At 44.9% G+C, this 17,359-nt stretch overlaps 1 protein-coding gene across 4 annotated transcripts in view; it reads right to left on the bottom strand.

The window, feature by feature from the left end:
- USP15 (ubiquitin specific peptidase 15) overlaps positions 1–17,359 on the bottom strand; it is a 617,233-nt gene that overhangs the window by 350,938 nt on the left and 248,936 nt on the right. For all 4 annotated transcript variants that reach the window (XM_069229069.1, XM_069229070.1, XM_069229071.1 and 1 more), the window contains 2 exons: positions 6,385–6,468; positions 6,200–6,294 (listed from right to left, as the gene is read on the bottom strand). In XM_069229069.1, coding sequence (XP_069085170.1) covers positions 6,200–6,294; positions 6,385–6,468 — 179 coding nt within the window. The remainder of the gene's footprint in view (positions 1–6,199; positions 6,295–6,384; positions 6,469–17,359) is intronic.

The raw sequence follows: 17,359 nt of genomic DNA, 5'->3' as shown, positions 1-17,359 counted from the left end.
CAGGTCAAGTCCAGGAGGTCTGTTCCGGGAAACCAAAGGCTGGACAAGGAGAGAGGCCACCTGCTGGACATTGCTGCACTGAAGGTCGGATTCCCCAAGGCCAGGGGGCTGCAGGTGCAGGGGTACCTTTTGTGTTGGGAATCTCAGTCCGGTTCTGTCGTGGTCAGGGGGGTCCTCCGGATTAAGGCTGCAGGCGTGGTGGTGGTGTGGTGGACTGGCGGGGTCATCCCAGGATGGGCACTTTCTCAGAATCGCCTGGGGGCAGCTCTAGTCGGTTGGGCCACCTGGACTCAGGCCGTGGGGTGCAGAGTGATCAGGATTCGCACATTCAGGATGGTTCTGAAAGTCCTGAGATGGAGTTTCTTCTTGGACAGGGCCGTTGTCCACTGGAGTCCTTGGTCTTCTGTGATGCAGGCAGTCCTCTGAAGGCTTCTTAGCGGTCGCTGGACCTGCAGGATGGGTCACTTTCTTTTGCAAGGCTTTCTGAAGCAGGAGACAGGCCGTTAGGGCTGGGGCCAAGTCAGTTTTCGTCATCCGTCTTCTCTGCTGGGGTTTCAGCTTAGCAGTCCTTTCTTCTTGTGAGGTTGCCAGAAATCTGATGAGCTAGGTTCAAGGGAGCCATTAAATACTAGATTTAGGGGCATTACAGGCGTCGGTGGGCAGTAGCCAATGGCTACTGTCCATAAGGGTGGCTACACCTTTCCTGTGCCCAATCCCTTTGGGGAATGCAGCATATTCCTAACCCTATTAGTCCTTATCCTCCAAACCAAGATGGAGGATTCTGCAGGGAGGTAGTCATTCCAGCTCTGTACACCTTAGGGGTGGTCCCTCTTCCTTGTTTTTCCTAAGTTTCCCACTGAATTTGCAGCAAAAAGTGTTTTTTTTTTGCCCGGGGGGTGGGCAACTCCACTAGATGGCCCTGGGGCACAGTAACAGGTGGCCTGAGCCTTCATGGCTCAGTACCAGGTGTTACAGTTCCGTGAGGGTGGGAAGTGTGAAGCACCTCCACCCAGAGCAGGCTTTGTTACTGTCCTCAGAGAGCACAAAGGTCCTCACCCCACAGGGTCAGAAACTTGTCTGCTAGATGCAGGCTGGCACAGATCAGTCAGCCCTACACTAGAGGATAAAATACAGGGGGCATCTCTAAGATGCCCTCTGTGAGTTTTTTTGAATAAATCCAACACTGGCATCAGTGTGGGTTTATTGTGCTGAGAAGTTTGATACCAAACGTCCCAGCCTTCAGAAAAGCCATGATGGAGCTGTGGAGTTCATAATGACAAACTCCCAGCCCCTGTACTTAATATGGCCACACTGCACTTAAAATGTCTAAGAATGGACTTAGACATCGTAGGGGCATATTGCTCATGTAGCTATGCCCACGCCTGTGTTGCAGTGCACCCTGCCTTACGGTTGGAAGGCCTGCTAGGGGGGTGACTTACCTATGCCACAGGAAGTGGTTTGTGGGCATGGCACCCTGAGAGGGGTGCCATGTCGATGTTGCCTTTTTCTCCCCACCAGCACACACAAGCTGCAAAGACAGTGTGCATGTGCTTGGTGAGGGATCCCCCCAGGGTTGCATAATGCATGCTGTAGCCCTTGGGGACCTTCCCTGGCCCTATGGACCGTCGTACCGTGGTTACCTGTTACAAGGGACTTAACTGTGTGCCATGGGTGTGCCAGTAGTGCAAACAAAGGTACAGATTTTGGAAAAGAACACTGGTGCTGGGGCCTGGTTAGCAGGATCCCAGCACACTTTCAATAAAAGTTGGCATCAACATCAGGCAAAGTGTGGGGGGTAACCATGCCAACAAGGGCACTTTCCTACAATAAATATCAGGCAAACAGTGTGTGGGGGTGGCGGTAACTACAACAAGAGCAGTTTCTTACAATGACCTTCTTGTTTTTACTACTGGTAAGAAAGAGTGTCATATGGTACTGCAAAGTGGAAGATCCTTTTTCCTGCAGTCTATCTTGCTTGTTCTATCTGCAAACGTTTGGGGAGAACCTAAAGGTTACTATATAATAAAATATTGACAACAAACTGAAATACAGTTTAAAAATATACATATCGACCTGAACTAGTCAGCAACCTCGAAATGAGAGGGAGTCAATCACAAGATGATTCATTTATTACAAAAGTCTAAATAAAACCCCCTGAAACATACTACTAAAAGTTTAATAGCTTCAAACAACAGTAAATGGCTGCATAAAAGGAAAATACTTGCAGGACCGGAAAGGTTAGCTCCCTGGGGCTCTCTGCTGACACCTAGGTTTACCATGCAAAAGCATTTTTTCAAAAATGCCTTTTAGCACTACTGAACCTAAAATAAGAAACATAATTGTGCGTGCACATACGTGTTATATGATAAATTTCACAAAGACAAGGTGTAGGAGGCTGGCTCAGTATATGGTGTACCCCTAGGTGAGGCACCCTGAACTGAGTCAAGGCAACACTTAGTGATAATGTACGTGGTTTCTAATGACCAAAGCTCTGAAGTGTTAGAAAAATAAGGTGGTATTTATTAACACACAGGCACTAAACTAGCTTTGGTATATCCCCTAACTGGAGATATACACAGAGAAAATATACTTAAAAACAAGTAAGTAAAACCATGAAATGACATGAGCCTCTATGAGGGGGACAAACCATACACTAAAAAAATGGACTAAGAACAGTACAACCTGCCAAGACTAATACTCAAGGATCCTAAGGACTGGGGAAGTACTAGAACACCAGAGGTAAGTAACAGAGTTTCCCCAGAAGCCCGTATGCAGAGGTGTTAATTAGAATCAGTGTTAGTAAGACAAAATGGGATAGTCGCGGTCAGAAGGACCCTTCCCAGAGGACACTGAGGAAACTCATTTGAGAACGGGAGGTTCAAGAGTGCCCCCACCCGTGAATACCCAGAGAAATGTAGTACCTACACCAGGGAGCCCAGTGCACAGGGGTGAAGTTGTGTCAGAACATCCAGCTGAAGACAATGAGGACCTCAGCTGTACAGCTGCTGCAGTGACAAGTGGACCAGGTCGGAAGAACCCAGGTGTGGATTCTGGACAAGGAATACCTGAGGAAAGAGGGGAAAGAGTCCAAACCACTCACCCAGGGAGTGCAGGAGGTCAATGCCCACCCTTCTTGTGGGTACTTGTATGTTGGATGGTTGTAGTGAAGAGGCAGCTGCAGCATCCAGGTGATGCAGGTGCATCCCATGAGTCGTCCATGAGCTGTTCCACAGCAGTCGTCGTATTGCAGAAATCAGTGACCAGCAGGGCCATCAACAAGCCTTGGGAAATGTAATAGGAAGGATGCAAGAAGAGTAGCAGTAGATAGAACCATCAAGATCCAAAGGACTCTACCTTCATAGGTAAGTCAGGGCCAGCTCTCAGCAGTGAGGAGAGCAAGCTGGAATCCATGGAGCCCCAGGAGGACCCTCTAGCAGCAGACACAGGGCACCACGAGAAGGCCTCAGCAACATCAAGAAGATTCATGCCCACGCTGCAGGAGTTGCAGGTAGGACGTCAGTGTTGGAGCTGTGTGATGGTTGAGGCTGCAGCTTCTTGGAGCTAGGCTGTCTTCAGACTGAAGAGCCAACAAGCCTTGCTAACGACAAACAGAAGCAGGGCACAGAGGTTCCATTCCAGCAGCTCCAGCCAGGGAACATAGACTTCCCTGCTGCAAAGAAGATAGATCAGACCTCTGGAGAGCCACAGAATCACCACCTGTGTTGCAGAGCCTGGAGGAGTCCGCGGGACAACGGGATCCACAAACCAGTTACCAATGTTGAGACGCCTGCGGCTTCAGGGGAGTGACTTGTTCACTACGAGGAAGATTCCTTCTGGATGTCCTTAGTGCAGGAGGAATCCTTGTGACTCTGGAGGATGCACAACCACAGTAGTTGCAGAGTCCTTGCAATGCTCGAGGACAAAGTTGCAGTAGGAGCCCTCCTACCAGTTGCAATCTTGTCTTAGTCCCCGGCAAAGTCCATCAGCAGGATCCGCTGTACAGGTTGCAGAAGAGTCTTGAATACGAATCTTGTAAAATAATCTAGGGTCACACCCTCAGGGGCACCCTTATGTAGCCCAGGAAGGGTGCGATGATCTACCTATTGGGGGTGTTAGGGACGTTACTATACTGGACTGACCAGACAGAAGCTCCCAGGGGCCTCTGCTCATCGTGTTTCCAAGATGGCAGAATTAAGTGGCCACCTGGCAGCGCCCTGGGCATCTCCCTAGGGCAGGAACTCAATAGGGGGATGGTCACTCCCCTGTCTTTTGTGTGTTTTGCGCCAGAGTGGGAATCTGTGGGTTCCTGCACTGGAAGAAACCAGTGTTGCAAGGAGGGAACCAAATATGCCCTTCAAACCACTCTGGTGGCACTCAAAGGCACTCCCACCCTAGCCCAGAACCACCAATTTCTAAGGGAGAGGTGGCAACACCTCTCCTCTACAAGAAATCCTTTGTTCTATCTTTCCCTGCCAGAGTTAAGCTCAGCAGCAGAAGGGCAGAACTGTGTCTGGGGTCGGCAGCAGCACTGGTTTGCACACAGACCCGCTGCACAGGCAGACATGGAGGACCCTCTATGGAAACCCCGAAGAACATGGTTTCATTTAACTAACACGGCAAGCGGTGTAGGTGCATGATTCCAACATGTTTGATACCAAACATGACTAGGTTCGGTGAAACCACTATGTAGTTGGACATCTCGTTTTGACCAGTGTCCACTACATACCGTAAAATGGCATCCCCACACTTACAAAGTCCAGGAAATGGAGTCTGGGGATTGTAGGGGTACCTCTGCTCAGGCAGAGGTACCATCACACTCAGAACCATATACCCTGCCAGTGGGCTGAAGGGCCTACCTTAGGGGTGACTTACAGGGTCAGAAGCGCAGTAACCACAATATAAGGTAAACCTTATATCTGGGGTGAAAGCTGCATACACCATTTCACACAGGCTGCAATGGTAGGCCTGTAGACACAGTTTGCATGGCCTCCCAGGGGTGCCATAATACATGCTGCTGTCCATGGGGGACCACTGGTGTGACGATGCCCTGGGTACCTAAGTATCATATACCAGAGACTTTTAGGTGTACACCAATATGCCAACTGTGGTATGTAAGAAGTACTTACCACCAAATTTAGGGGGGTGAATACCAACACTGGCATCCTACCAGTGTACTACAGTCAAAACACACTGATATCAGTCAAAAGGTGGGGGCATCCATGTCAGAAAGATCCTACTTTCCTACACAAGGGACTGATAATCTAGCTAAAAATATCAGAAATCAGGCAAACCACAGTAACCGAAAAAAACGTGATGAAGATCCATTTTGAGAATTACATTGGAAACAAACGTATTAGAAAAGTGAAGTGCAAAAACAAAAACTGCAAAAACGCACTCATTAGGCAGCATAGTTAACAAGATCAACATCTGGCAGAAGCAAAACTTTTCAAGTGGCTTAACATCTGGTCATTATACACTCATGGTTATTGGTGAGTTCCCTTCTGATTAAAAAAATGTTTAAATACAAATCTCAGGAATCCGATTTGACAATAGTAGAAAAACAAGCCAAAGCATGGAGCGATGAGGGTGAAGGATCAGAAATAAAGATGTGCAGAGGGGTAAGGTTGTACAGACTAATTAACCAGTCTTTCATAATAAAATTATGTGAAAGCTGAAGAGTTAATTTTGCATTCATAGCTGCTGCTACCTGAAGTAGAGGCCAATGGAAGTCCTTCTGGCTGACAGTCCAGCTGAACTGATTTGTGTTCAAAGTAAGCTTCATGTAGGGAAACAAATTCTTTAGGCTCTATATTACCTAGGGGCTTGGGAAGTTAGTGGTGTTCCAATGTCAGATATTGGTCTTTACTTTGCAATTTCCAAATGCAATTCCAATATTTTAACCACTATGTGGTGTCATAATTTTCACATACACAGTAGTTTATCATGTATACGAAGTAATAAATGTTTATTCAGCTGAGTCGATATTCAATAATCAAAATCACATTTGAAGTTTTAAAGCAAGAGGAAATGATTGTGAGTCTTAGCCTGTACATGATGCATTAGTGATGTCCATGGCATATCTAACTTCATGGACACAAACATTTATGTGAGAAAGAAAACATAGTATCAATCTGGGAAACAAAGACATTCCAGGCATACAAGCAAAGCACATATGGCACATCATAGGAGTAGCACTTACACATAAATGTCATCCCGTTCCATGATATTACTTAGGTTTTCATCTGTGGCAAATATCCTGTGAAACCTGTGATTGTAAATATCTGTAACTATCATCTAAACAGAAAGAAAACAGTCACATTTAAATTTTGAATTTTTTTAACACCAACTCAAACATGTTAATATTATGTTACCAGATTGGCTCACCTTATCTGCAGGAATTCCAGACAAAGCGGACAGTCCTGTGCAAAGATCCTGTATATTTCCTATTTTTGGGACAATCACCTTGTACTGAAATGAAAAAGGTATAATATCACGTCAAACAAAGTTTACAAAAGAAAGTGTATCCACAAATGCTAGTTATATTGTTGTATCATTTCATTTACAAAAAATACCCTATGTTAAACTATCCTGAAGATGGATTATGGTAATTCAGTAAAAGAGAAAATACGGAATCACAACTATACATCATTCATATTCTTGAGGACGGTTCCCGGCTTCAAATAAGAGGAATCCTGATACGGACGTAAGTTAAAACCTTCAAAATAATGTTAAAATCTTTAACAGAGCTGGAAAGTGTTTTATGCCATGAAACATTTTGTTTACAGAAATAATATGACACTGAGGTCAGAGCATTCAGAACTGACAAATATACCCTGGGGCAAAAAGTAAATGTTTGACAATCAATGGATTTAAGCAAAAAGAATAGATGGACGGAATGCTGAACAATGCAAACATTCACCCCCAGTCACGAAGATCTGGGTTTAATCCATTGTTTTCTTGCTCACCACGCCACCCCAGTTTGGACTCAGCCATTTGCAAATCAGTCTTGACCCTGTTCCCCATGGGAACAGTCCAGCCCGAATTGCCAAGTCAGGTCCTCTCTGGACTGGAAACAGGCATCTAGGACCAGTTTCAGGGTAAAAGCAAAAAGAACAGATGATGGATGGAATGCTAAACAACGCAGACATTCACCCCCAGTCAAAGTAGCTGTGTCCAAACTGGGGTGGCATGGTGGTCAAAAACATAATTGATTAAACCCAGATCTTTGTGACTGGGGGTTAACGTTTGCATTGTTCAGCATTCCATCAATCATCTGTTCTTTTTGCTTTTGTCGCCCTAAGTGGGCTAGCCTGGCTGAGGAAGGGTGATACCCTGAAACCAGTCCCAGGATGCTTGTTTCCGGTCCAGGGAGGACCTGTCTTGACAGTTCATGGGGTACAGGGTCAAGACTGATTAGCACATGGCAGAGTTCAAACTGGGGTGGTGTGGCGGGCAAAAAACAATGGATTCAACCCATATCTTTGAGACTGGGGGTGAATGTTTGCATTTTTCAACATTCCATCCATCAGCTGTTCTTTTTAATCAATGCATTTAAGTTTTAATGTTTGATACTAAGCTTGTATGTTAGTAGCCTTTGATATTGCATACCCATGATTTTGGTGGATGGATGTAAAAATGGATTTGTATTTTTACCCTACCACAAGACAGACACCGGTCTTGAAACTAATATAACCTGTTCCAAATGTGTAAAGAGGCTGTGGCCAGGCCACACAAGTAAAAAAAGAATAAAACAGTTAACTCCCTATAGCAGGTGTATTCCTCTTAGTTTCATAAGCAGTGAATTAATTCCATGTTTCATGTCAGATCTCAGAATGCTTTGCTTTCTTTAAACATTTTTAAAAAGGTTTTCTTTTGTTTTTATTCAGGCCAAAGCAATTATAATTAAGAAACATTCAAAAGTACAGAGTGGACAAATTATCTTATTCACATTTGAGACACTTGCCTTTGATGCAATGGTCTGTACAAGGGAAGCCAATCTCCGTCTTTGTTTTGGCTCATATGACCAACATTTGCCTTTCATAAATGGGCAGGAGTAAAAGGTGTTCATAAATAGGGGAATGTTACCTTGACATTAGAGTAAAACTTTACTGTCCCTCAGCAAATTTAGCTCAGACAAATGCACCGTTTCTTCATCAATTGTTTTCTTTTTCAAAATAAACAATCATGCTGAGACCCTGAAAACATATGCCCGTTTATGGTGGCATAGAGTGTAGCTTATGGTTTTGAGGGTGCTGCAATGTGAGACAATGGAACACTCTTTTGGGAACTCCCTACACCATAGTCTATCAATGACAAAGGACATAGGTGGTCATTCCGACCTAGGCGGGCGGCGGTTGCCGCCCGCCCGTCTGAATCCGCCTGAATACCGCCCGCGGTCAATTGACCGCGAGGGGTATTCTGACTTTCCCGCTGGGCCGGCGGGCGATCTGATTCAGATCGCCCGCCGGCCCAGCGGGAAAGCGCCTTCCACAAGGAAGCCGGCTCGGAATCGAGCCGGCGGAGTGGAAGGCGTGCGACGGGTGCAGCAGCACCCGTCGCGCTTTTCAGTGTCTGCATCGCAGACACTGAAAAGCCTAGTTGGGCCCTGTTAGGGGGCCCCTGCCGTGCCCATGCCCTGGGCATGGGCACGGCAGGGGCCCCCAGGGGCCCCGCGACCCCCCCTACCGCCATCCTGTTCATGGCGGCTTTCTCGCCATGAACAGGATGGCGGTAGGGGGGGTCAGAATCCCCTCGGCGGCGCAGCTCGCTGCGCCGCCTTGGAGGATTCTAAGGGTCATTGGAAAACCGGCGGGAGACCGCCGGTTTTCCCGTTCTGACCGCGGCCAAAGCGCCGCGGTCAGAATGACCAAGGGAGCACCGCCGGCCTGTCGGCGGTGCTCCCGCCCCCGTTGGCCATGGCGGTAGGGAACCGCCAGGGTCAGAATGAGGGCCATAGTATAGATCTGCTGCGCAAACACCTGTTCTGACAAGTTGTTGCAGCAGTTCTTCCTTCATCAAAGTTTGCCATAACGCATTCAACCTGAAAAGAATTTTGGGGGAAAAGATGCTGTCAATCTGAAGAAACTATCATTTAAGATGAGTAAACTCTAAGTCAGGTGACACCGTTTTCAGTTTTATTAATACTACGTGATGAATTAAAACCATTGCAAAAGGAATTAAAACAGTGTGAAAGGGTAATATCATATTTAAAAAATTGAGCTAAAGCGAATTGGATCTTAATCATAAAAACTGTATAAAAAAATAAAATGCCTCTGTGCTCTATCAAAAGGTATTGCTTCTTACACGGCAACCTCCACATGAGCTAGACATACACAATTATTTCAAGGGATATCAGTACTTATTTGAGTCCTGAAGAGTTTAGGCAGTAGTTTCATTAGTCCAACTAGTCACTGCCAGACCATTACCAGTTACCACCTGAAGGTTACTGGATGACTGAGTAAAAGACATGCAGTCTGTAATAGGTTTTTGGGTGAAGTTGAGTGGCTTGATTGTAAGTCGTGGGCACGGGAGGGCTCTAAGTTGGCATAACTTGCCAGAGTTCTTACTTCTGATCGTGCAAAGTATACTGCTGAAGCCTCCTTGCAAGTGCAAGCGTCTTTAGATAGAAATACCAGATTCAATAATGACCTCCTAGCAGCCTCTAATGCAGGGCGGCAGCAGAATAGATGAAGCCAAGATTCTTTACGAAAATCAGAGAGCCTGCAGGCTCCCCTCTAAACCATTTGGGCCAGGCTGAATGGAAGTCCTACACAGATATAGCTAGCAGCTGTAGACACGTAATGTTTTTACGTGTGCAGGGTTTGATAGCTTCAAGGACCAAACCAATGTTTGTATGTAGAGGAAGTCTATGGCCCACAGAAGGATGGTGGGGATACTCCAGTTACTTAGTTTCTTCCATAATACTGGTCAATGGAATTTATCAAAAGTGGCACTGTAGCTGATAAAACAGGAGAAAAGGGGGAGCTGACCCCCCTAGGCAGCTTGTTTACTTAATGCAGCAAGAGCTATGATGTTGTCCGTGGTTGAGGCTGCTGCACGAAAGCCTGTTAGAGAAAACATGAGAATGTTCTTGTTCTGTACCCAGGCTTCTAACTCCTTCAGCAATAGTCATGCATAGGCCTTCGCCTCTAGGTCTAACAAAGCTATTAGTCTGTAGTTAGATGTTACTGTAGGATCTCCCCTCTTGAAAACTGCGCACAGGATTGAGCCCCTCTATTGCTCCAGAATATGTGCAGACTGCAAAGCATGGTTATAGAGAGGTGTTAACAGCGTGGCCCAGTCCTCCACTGCACATTTGAAGATTCCAGTGGGAAGTCCATTTGATCAGGGGGCACCATAGTTTTTCATTTCCTTAAGGAGACAGCATACCCGAGTCGTGTTTGTAAGTTGTGGAAGATTCTCCATCAACTGGTTGTCCTTTTCCACGTAACCCTGTTCCATTAGGGGCGAACTATTACTCAAACAGGAGGAAGTGTACCTATAATTGCCCCTGAACACTGGAGGATTCCCATGAGTTCAGTTAGGAGAGTACTCCATCCAATAGCTGGTTCCTGTAACGGGCTTCTCTGGCTCGTTATAACCTTGCGGAGCCACTCTATCACAGGTTTGGTGTCTGCTGTCCTCCATTTTAGTTTCAACACTGTGGAAGCTCCCACTATCAAATGTTTCTCTGATGCATGAGTTCCCATTTCAATGGTTAGCGGCAGTGGATTGTGATCGCTTTCTGTCCTATTGTGTATCTCAAAGTTCATGGAGTTAATAGCTAAGTTTTCTGATAGAAGCATATAATTGATTGTTGAGCTACCTCTAAATGTCTGTGAGAGATGTGTTTTGGCAGATACCGGTTTTAATACTTGGGCAGTCGAAACTAGTCTAAAAGAGTTCAGTAGTGAGTTCATTTCATCACGTATCTTACAGTTTCTCCCGTCGGGTGCCTCAGATCCCAGGCCCCTCAGGCTGAAGTCACCCGTCAGAAGAACCTTGTCTGAGGAGTTTTCCAAGAGGAGAGTTTTCAGACTGCTGCAAAGTCATTTTGTCGCAAGTTGTTTTGACACTTTCAATGTAATATGATAGTAATTGATCAAGAGCAGAGGCCTTTCCCTTTGACCGATGGACAGCTCAGTGGCTGTAGCCGCTTGCAGGGCATGGGAGCTAAGGTCGAGAGGCACAACTTCAACCCAGCCATTTTGTCTGATGTAAATTGAGTGACCTCCCAATGGTCTGCCAAATTGGCTTAGTTTGCTTGCTGGTTTAAAAAAAAGCTCTTGCAGGAATGCCACTGCCAATTTACTGCTTAACAAAGTTTTGAGACCTGCCACTTTCCATGAGGTTGCAGAAAGCTTAGATACTTCCAAAGGCTTCCAAGTTTGTTTTTTAAATGAAATGTACTGGACAGGAATGCATCTTGTGGGTTCTCCTGTGGGGCAAGCTCTGCTGATTCCAAGTGCCAGATTTACTGCACTTTCAGAAACTTGTCTAAAAGTGGCAGGCTGGGACAGACTGGTCAGTCCTGCACTAGCAGTTTGGGTAACATACAGGGGGCATCTCTAAGATGCCCTCTGGGTGCATTTTTCAATAAATCTCACACTGGCCTCAGTGTGGGTTTATTGTTCTGAGATGTTTGATACCAAACTTCCCAGTATTCAGTGAAGCCATTGTGGACAAACTCCCAGACAACATACTCCATATGGCTACACTGCATTAACTATGTCTAGGAATGGACTTAGACAGTGTAGGACATAGTGCTCATGCAGCTATGTCCTCACCTATGGTATAGTGCACCCTGCCTTAGGGCCGTAACGCCTGCTAGAGGGGTGACTTACTTATGCCACAGGAAGTGGTTTGTGTGCATAGCACCCTGAGAGGGGTGCCAAGTCGACTTTGCCTTTTTCTCCTCACCTGCACACGCAAGCTGCAAAGGCAGTGTTTATGTGCTTGGTGAGGGGTCCCCCTGGGTGGCATAATACATGTTGTAGCCCCTGGGGACCCTCCCTGCCCAAAGGTCCCGTGGTACCAAGGGTACCTTTTACATGGGACTTAACTGTGTGCCATGGGTGTGCTAATTGTGGAAACAAAGGTACAGATTTTGGGAAAGAACACTGGTGCTGGGGCCTGGTTAGCAGGATCCCAGCACGCTTTCAATCAGAGTTAACAACAATATCAAGCAAAAAGTAGGGGAGGGGTGTAACCATGCCAACATTGGCACTTTCCTACACATGCTCACTGTAAGTATTTCATTTCCACAGCTAAATATGCACAATTATTCAGTGGGGAAAAGAGTATTATTATTAGGGGTGGACAAGTGTTTACCCCCAAAAGATAATGCTACTACGTGCTAGAATTTACACGATTTAAATAAAATAGACTTGTGTTCAATCACTGGTAACGTGACGCAAAACAGTCAGGGTTAAATCAAAGGTAATGTTCCAAGTATTTAAGTAGTGCACAATCACAAAAAAATAAAAATAAATCCACAATCAATTTTTAAAAATAACTATTTGATGAGCAAAATAAGATCAGAATGACAACTTTCCAATAAGGGGAGGCAGAAATAAGAATTTTCAAAGATGCAAGTGGAAATATCACCAAAAAACGTACAAGGTGCCAATGATAGTCTATAGCAGCCAACTACACTGGAGGCCTCATAAAATACAATAAATGCACTGGTCCCGGGTGAATGTCTGGAAGTCAAAAAGCTTGAAAAACCTTTCAAGTCCTAATGCAGAAACGGACTCTGTAACTTTTTGAGATTAACTATTCCTACCTGGACCACTGCTAAAACTGCGTAGCTGTCACCATGGAACTGAAGGATTAATACCTGAAGCAGGTTAGTCCTTCCCCTACCAACCTTATCTGAAGTTCCCGTTTGTCCTACTGGAAGCAATCGAAGGGTGCGCCTCACTCTCTAAATCCAATGTATGGAAGCCCATCTCTCCTTGTGCAGAGCCTGTGTGGACACCCAGAGATGCGGCCAGGGTAATGAGCAGTCCTCTCCTTTATGGTCATTAAAAACTGGTTCTGAGATATCTTTAATCTCACTGGATTTGGTGCCAGCCTGACTAATGAGACGAACGCAGGGACCTTTCCAGGTGTTACTCCACACAAACCAGTGACATGGAAGGCCCCTTTGAAGTGAACTAGATTTCTGGGCCCACACCGACTGGTCTTTCTGACAAAGGAATAAAACACTTTCACACTCCCAGGCCACTGTCTCAGCTCTAGGAGAAGTTTTCACACCATACACACAATTCAGGCCAAATACTGGCAGGGCAGTTGCTGGATAGCTAATGTAAATTAGCTTCAGCAGGGTAAAGCTAACTTTCTAAACGTTATATTTCCCATATGAAGATTTAAAATCCAACTTCACAATTAGAATGAATTTGCATTAATTATAAAACTCAGTCCTAAAATAGAATCCATAGCTTGTACAGTTATAGATTAAAGTGTATTATTGTATAGCTTTACTTTTCCTATGTACCAGTTATACCCTGGCTAGTGACAATGTCAATGTGGGCCTAGTCACAGGGGAAATGCCATTTCTGTTGTCACACATGTCCCTTTCTTAAATATAATGTATCCTACAACATGGGCATCATAGTATGCTTAGTGGTGGATTATTATTTAAAATCAGGTATCCCTACCTGTCAAAGGGATAATTTTAACAGATCTGATCAGCAGGATTCATGCTGCTGCTGTCAGGCTACACAGGACAGATCTGAAGCCATGTCTTCAATGCCACTATAGTGGATGTGCTACAGTCAACGAGTGTCTTACTTTCCATGCCAGTGGTGTATTTCTGCATCATATGCTCTAGTCTTGTAGGAAAGTTAATGCGCCAGTTAGGTTTTAAGTACCATATCACCAGCAGATGAGCCTCAAAAAAAAAAAAAAAAAACAACAACAACAAAAAGGGTCACATTGCAACAATCAGCAAAAACCATGTATTGGAATTGATAAGCCTGAAATCACTTGCAGACTCCAAGGGTGTGTAGCCCATTGGCTACTATCCTTCACTCCCTCAAACAACCTTAAACATAGTATTCAAGGGAGCCATGAAACAGCGAGACCATTTTTGGCAAAAAGGAAGCCCCAGTGCGAAGCACCACTTTGTCAGGATAGATGGAAAGGTAGGGCAGCTCAGATGACAATGCCTGCAGCTCTCTAACCGGTCAGGCAGAGGTAATGGCCACAAGTAAGGCTGTTTTCAAGGTGAGTAGCCTGAGAGGATAATTGTGGAGAGGCTCAAAAGGTGGGCACAACAGAGATGTTAAAACTAAATTCAAATCCTATTAGGGCATAATAAATGGAGGAAACATATGAGTACGCCCTTTAAGAAACCTATTTACAATTGGAGACTTAAACAAGTAAGGCTGATCAGGCAACCTAAAAAATGCAGAGATAGCATATAAGTAACCTTTGAGAGTGCCCATAGCAGAGCCCTACTTGGCCAGAAAAAGTATAAACAAGAGAACCTCAGAAAGAGGAGCAGAGAGGGGTTCAACCGACTTGTCTGTGCTCCATGCCATAAATGTTTTCCAACAACAGGCGTATATTGTTTTGATTGAGGGATGCCTAGCTGCCAGGATAACATTCCAGACTTTGCTGGAAGTTCAAAAGCTGTCAACTGCCGCCGCTCAATCTCCATGCAAGAAGGCAGTGAATGGACAAGTTCCGGTGGAGAACCCTCACCTGCTGCTGCAACAGAAGATCCTCCTGAAGAGGCAGTATGATTGGAGGATCAATAGCCATGCTCAATAGCTTGCAATATCAGACTCTTCTTGCCACAAGGATTACTTGGGCCCTATTGTTCTTGATCTTCTTGAGAACTCTGGGCAGAATTGGTATGGGTGGAAAGGCACACAGAAAGCCTTAGTTCCACTTGAGACGAAAATCGTTTTTGAGTGATTGCTGCCTTGGTAACTCCAACATGCAATTCTGTTGAAATTGTGCACTCTTTGCGAAGGCAAACAGATCTAACCAAGGCTCTTGCCACTGCTGAAAAAGACCTGGTGCCACCTCCGGATTGCGGCACAATTTGTGGTCGACCAAGTATTGTCGGCTGAGTTTATCCACTTTGACGTTCAGACAGCCCACCTGATGTTGAACAGCCACGTCCAGAGGTGTAGAGCCTTTTGACAAAGGGCCCATGACTCTACTCCGCCCTGCTGGTTGCAGTAAAACATGGTGGTGTTGTTGTCTGTTAACACCTCCACTACCTTCCAGTTGAGAGAGTATGGATTGAAGAGTCCAAGTTCTTCTCACCCAGAAGCAGTAAATTAAAGAAGACCTATCTAGTGTAATCTCATAAATACAGGATTAAAACCTCCTGCCCAGAGCACAGCCATGTTACTCATACCTATTGTGGTGGCTGCTAAAGAAGTAAAAGACTTCAGGCTTGCTGTAGATGGGATGTAAATGTTCAGAAACAAGACCGTTATCCTGTTGATGCTGCCCTTTACCAAAACCCACTTGCTCTGGTCATCACATATGTGAGTTTTGATATTTTAGGGAAGATATTTATCTATAAGGATACATACCCCTGCTGTAGAATAAGAACAGAAATTTGGTACTTCTCTAAAGTCTGTCACATTGTACCTTTTTTCAAACACTGATTTCCATCACTGCATAAAATTATAAGGGATTAATTGGTTTACAAATCTCCTTCATGCTGAGGGACTGAAAGTGAGTTTGGAACAGTGTCCTAAAGTAGGTCAGAGCCAAACGCTGTGCTTCCCCATTAGCGGAAGCAAGATGTACTACAGTGACACAACTAGCTTCTTTCAGTACAGATTCCGAATGCTTACCACTTATGCTGTCCAAAAAGCACGTCAGGTGCTCGGAACCACAGTTTTTAATAAGATCTATGCACCTTTGCTAGGGTGTTACTCTTTGGTGCACCTGCTCATTGAGTATTGGTAGCCATAAACTACACAATGAGTAAAAGGACAACAACACAAGAAGATCAGGTAAGGTACTCCATCTCATCCCTGAGGAATCAGGTGAACCAGGCACAAGAAACAGGTAGCAATGAGTAATGTAATGTAATTCAAGATTTATAAAGCACGTTCCTACTCAAAGAGCATCGAAGCGCTGGGAAGAAAGCACGTAGTAAAAAAATAGACAGAGGATAAGAAAAATAACAGAAATAATGAAGATAGAAAAACATCCAATAGAAGAAACAGAAACGAACTAAATCAAAGACCTTGATCTTGATGTACCAAAAAATTAACGAGGAAAGAGCCAAGTTTTCACCATTTTCCTAAATTTCATATAACCTGATTCTTGCCTAATATTCTATGGGAGAGAGTTCCATCCTCTGGCTGCAGCTACTGTAAAAGCTTTGTCTCCCCATTTGGCTTTATGTGTGCGAGGGACCTGAATCAAGTGAGCTTGGGAAGACCTCAAGCTTCTTCTAGGTACATGCAGGAGGAGTCTGGAAGTCAGGTACCGTGGTCCTATTCCATGAACTGCCTTAAAAGTAAGACAGAGCGACTTAAACTGGATACGCTGCGCCACTGGTAACCAACGTAATTTCCTGAGACTCTCTCTAACTGATATACATTGTGGGAGATTGAGAACCGCTCTGACAGCGGAATTCTGAACTAATTGGAGTCTTTTTATCAGCCTCTTATACAGATTAAGGAACAGTGCATTACAGTAGTCTATCTTGGACATTACCAATGCCAGGATAGCAGATACTCTCCATTCATGTAACAGATAGGCAGATGAGCATTTTAATTGACCATAAACTGATGTTTACCACATGATTAATCTGTTTTTTAAAAGACAGATGTTCGTCGAACAAGATGCCTAGGTTTCTAGTAACAGTAGTGGGTACAGGGCAGTTACCACATTCAGAGGGTCACTACCGTGAGTTCCATAAATTCTTTCCAGGTCCAAAACATAAAACTTCAGTTTTGGTGGCATTCATTTTTAGCCAATTGGTCTTCATCCATTTACTCCCTTCCTCCATACAATTAGTGAACCGATCTGCAACCTCCTCCCATGGCTGATTAATAGGAATAATAAGCTGGGAGTCATCAGCATAGGAAGATGGAATCAAACCAAAAGTACGAATTAGACTAGCCAAAGGCGCTACATACACATTAAACAATGTGGGGCTGAGGGAAGATCCCTGCGGAATCCCACATGGCAGAAGATAAGGTCTAGATTTGAAATCACCACAGCTAACTGTGGTCCATCTATTTGTAAGAAAAGACTTCAAAAGTTAAAGCGCCTTGTCCCTCAAGCCCACATGATGCAAACGGGACATTAATAGTGTGGGAGAGATAGTGTTGAAGGCAGCGGATAAATCTAAAAGAAATAAAACGCCCCCCTT

This window comes from Pleurodeles waltl, chromosome 4_1 (genome assembly GCF_031143425.1).
Source record: "Pleurodeles waltl isolate 20211129_DDA chromosome 4_1, aPleWal1.hap1.20221129, whole genome shotgun sequence".
Lineage (NCBI taxonomy): Eukaryota > Metazoa > Chordata > Amphibia > Caudata > Salamandridae > Pleurodeles > Pleurodeles waltl.
This window is presented reverse-complemented; position numbering and strand designations above follow the sequence as displayed.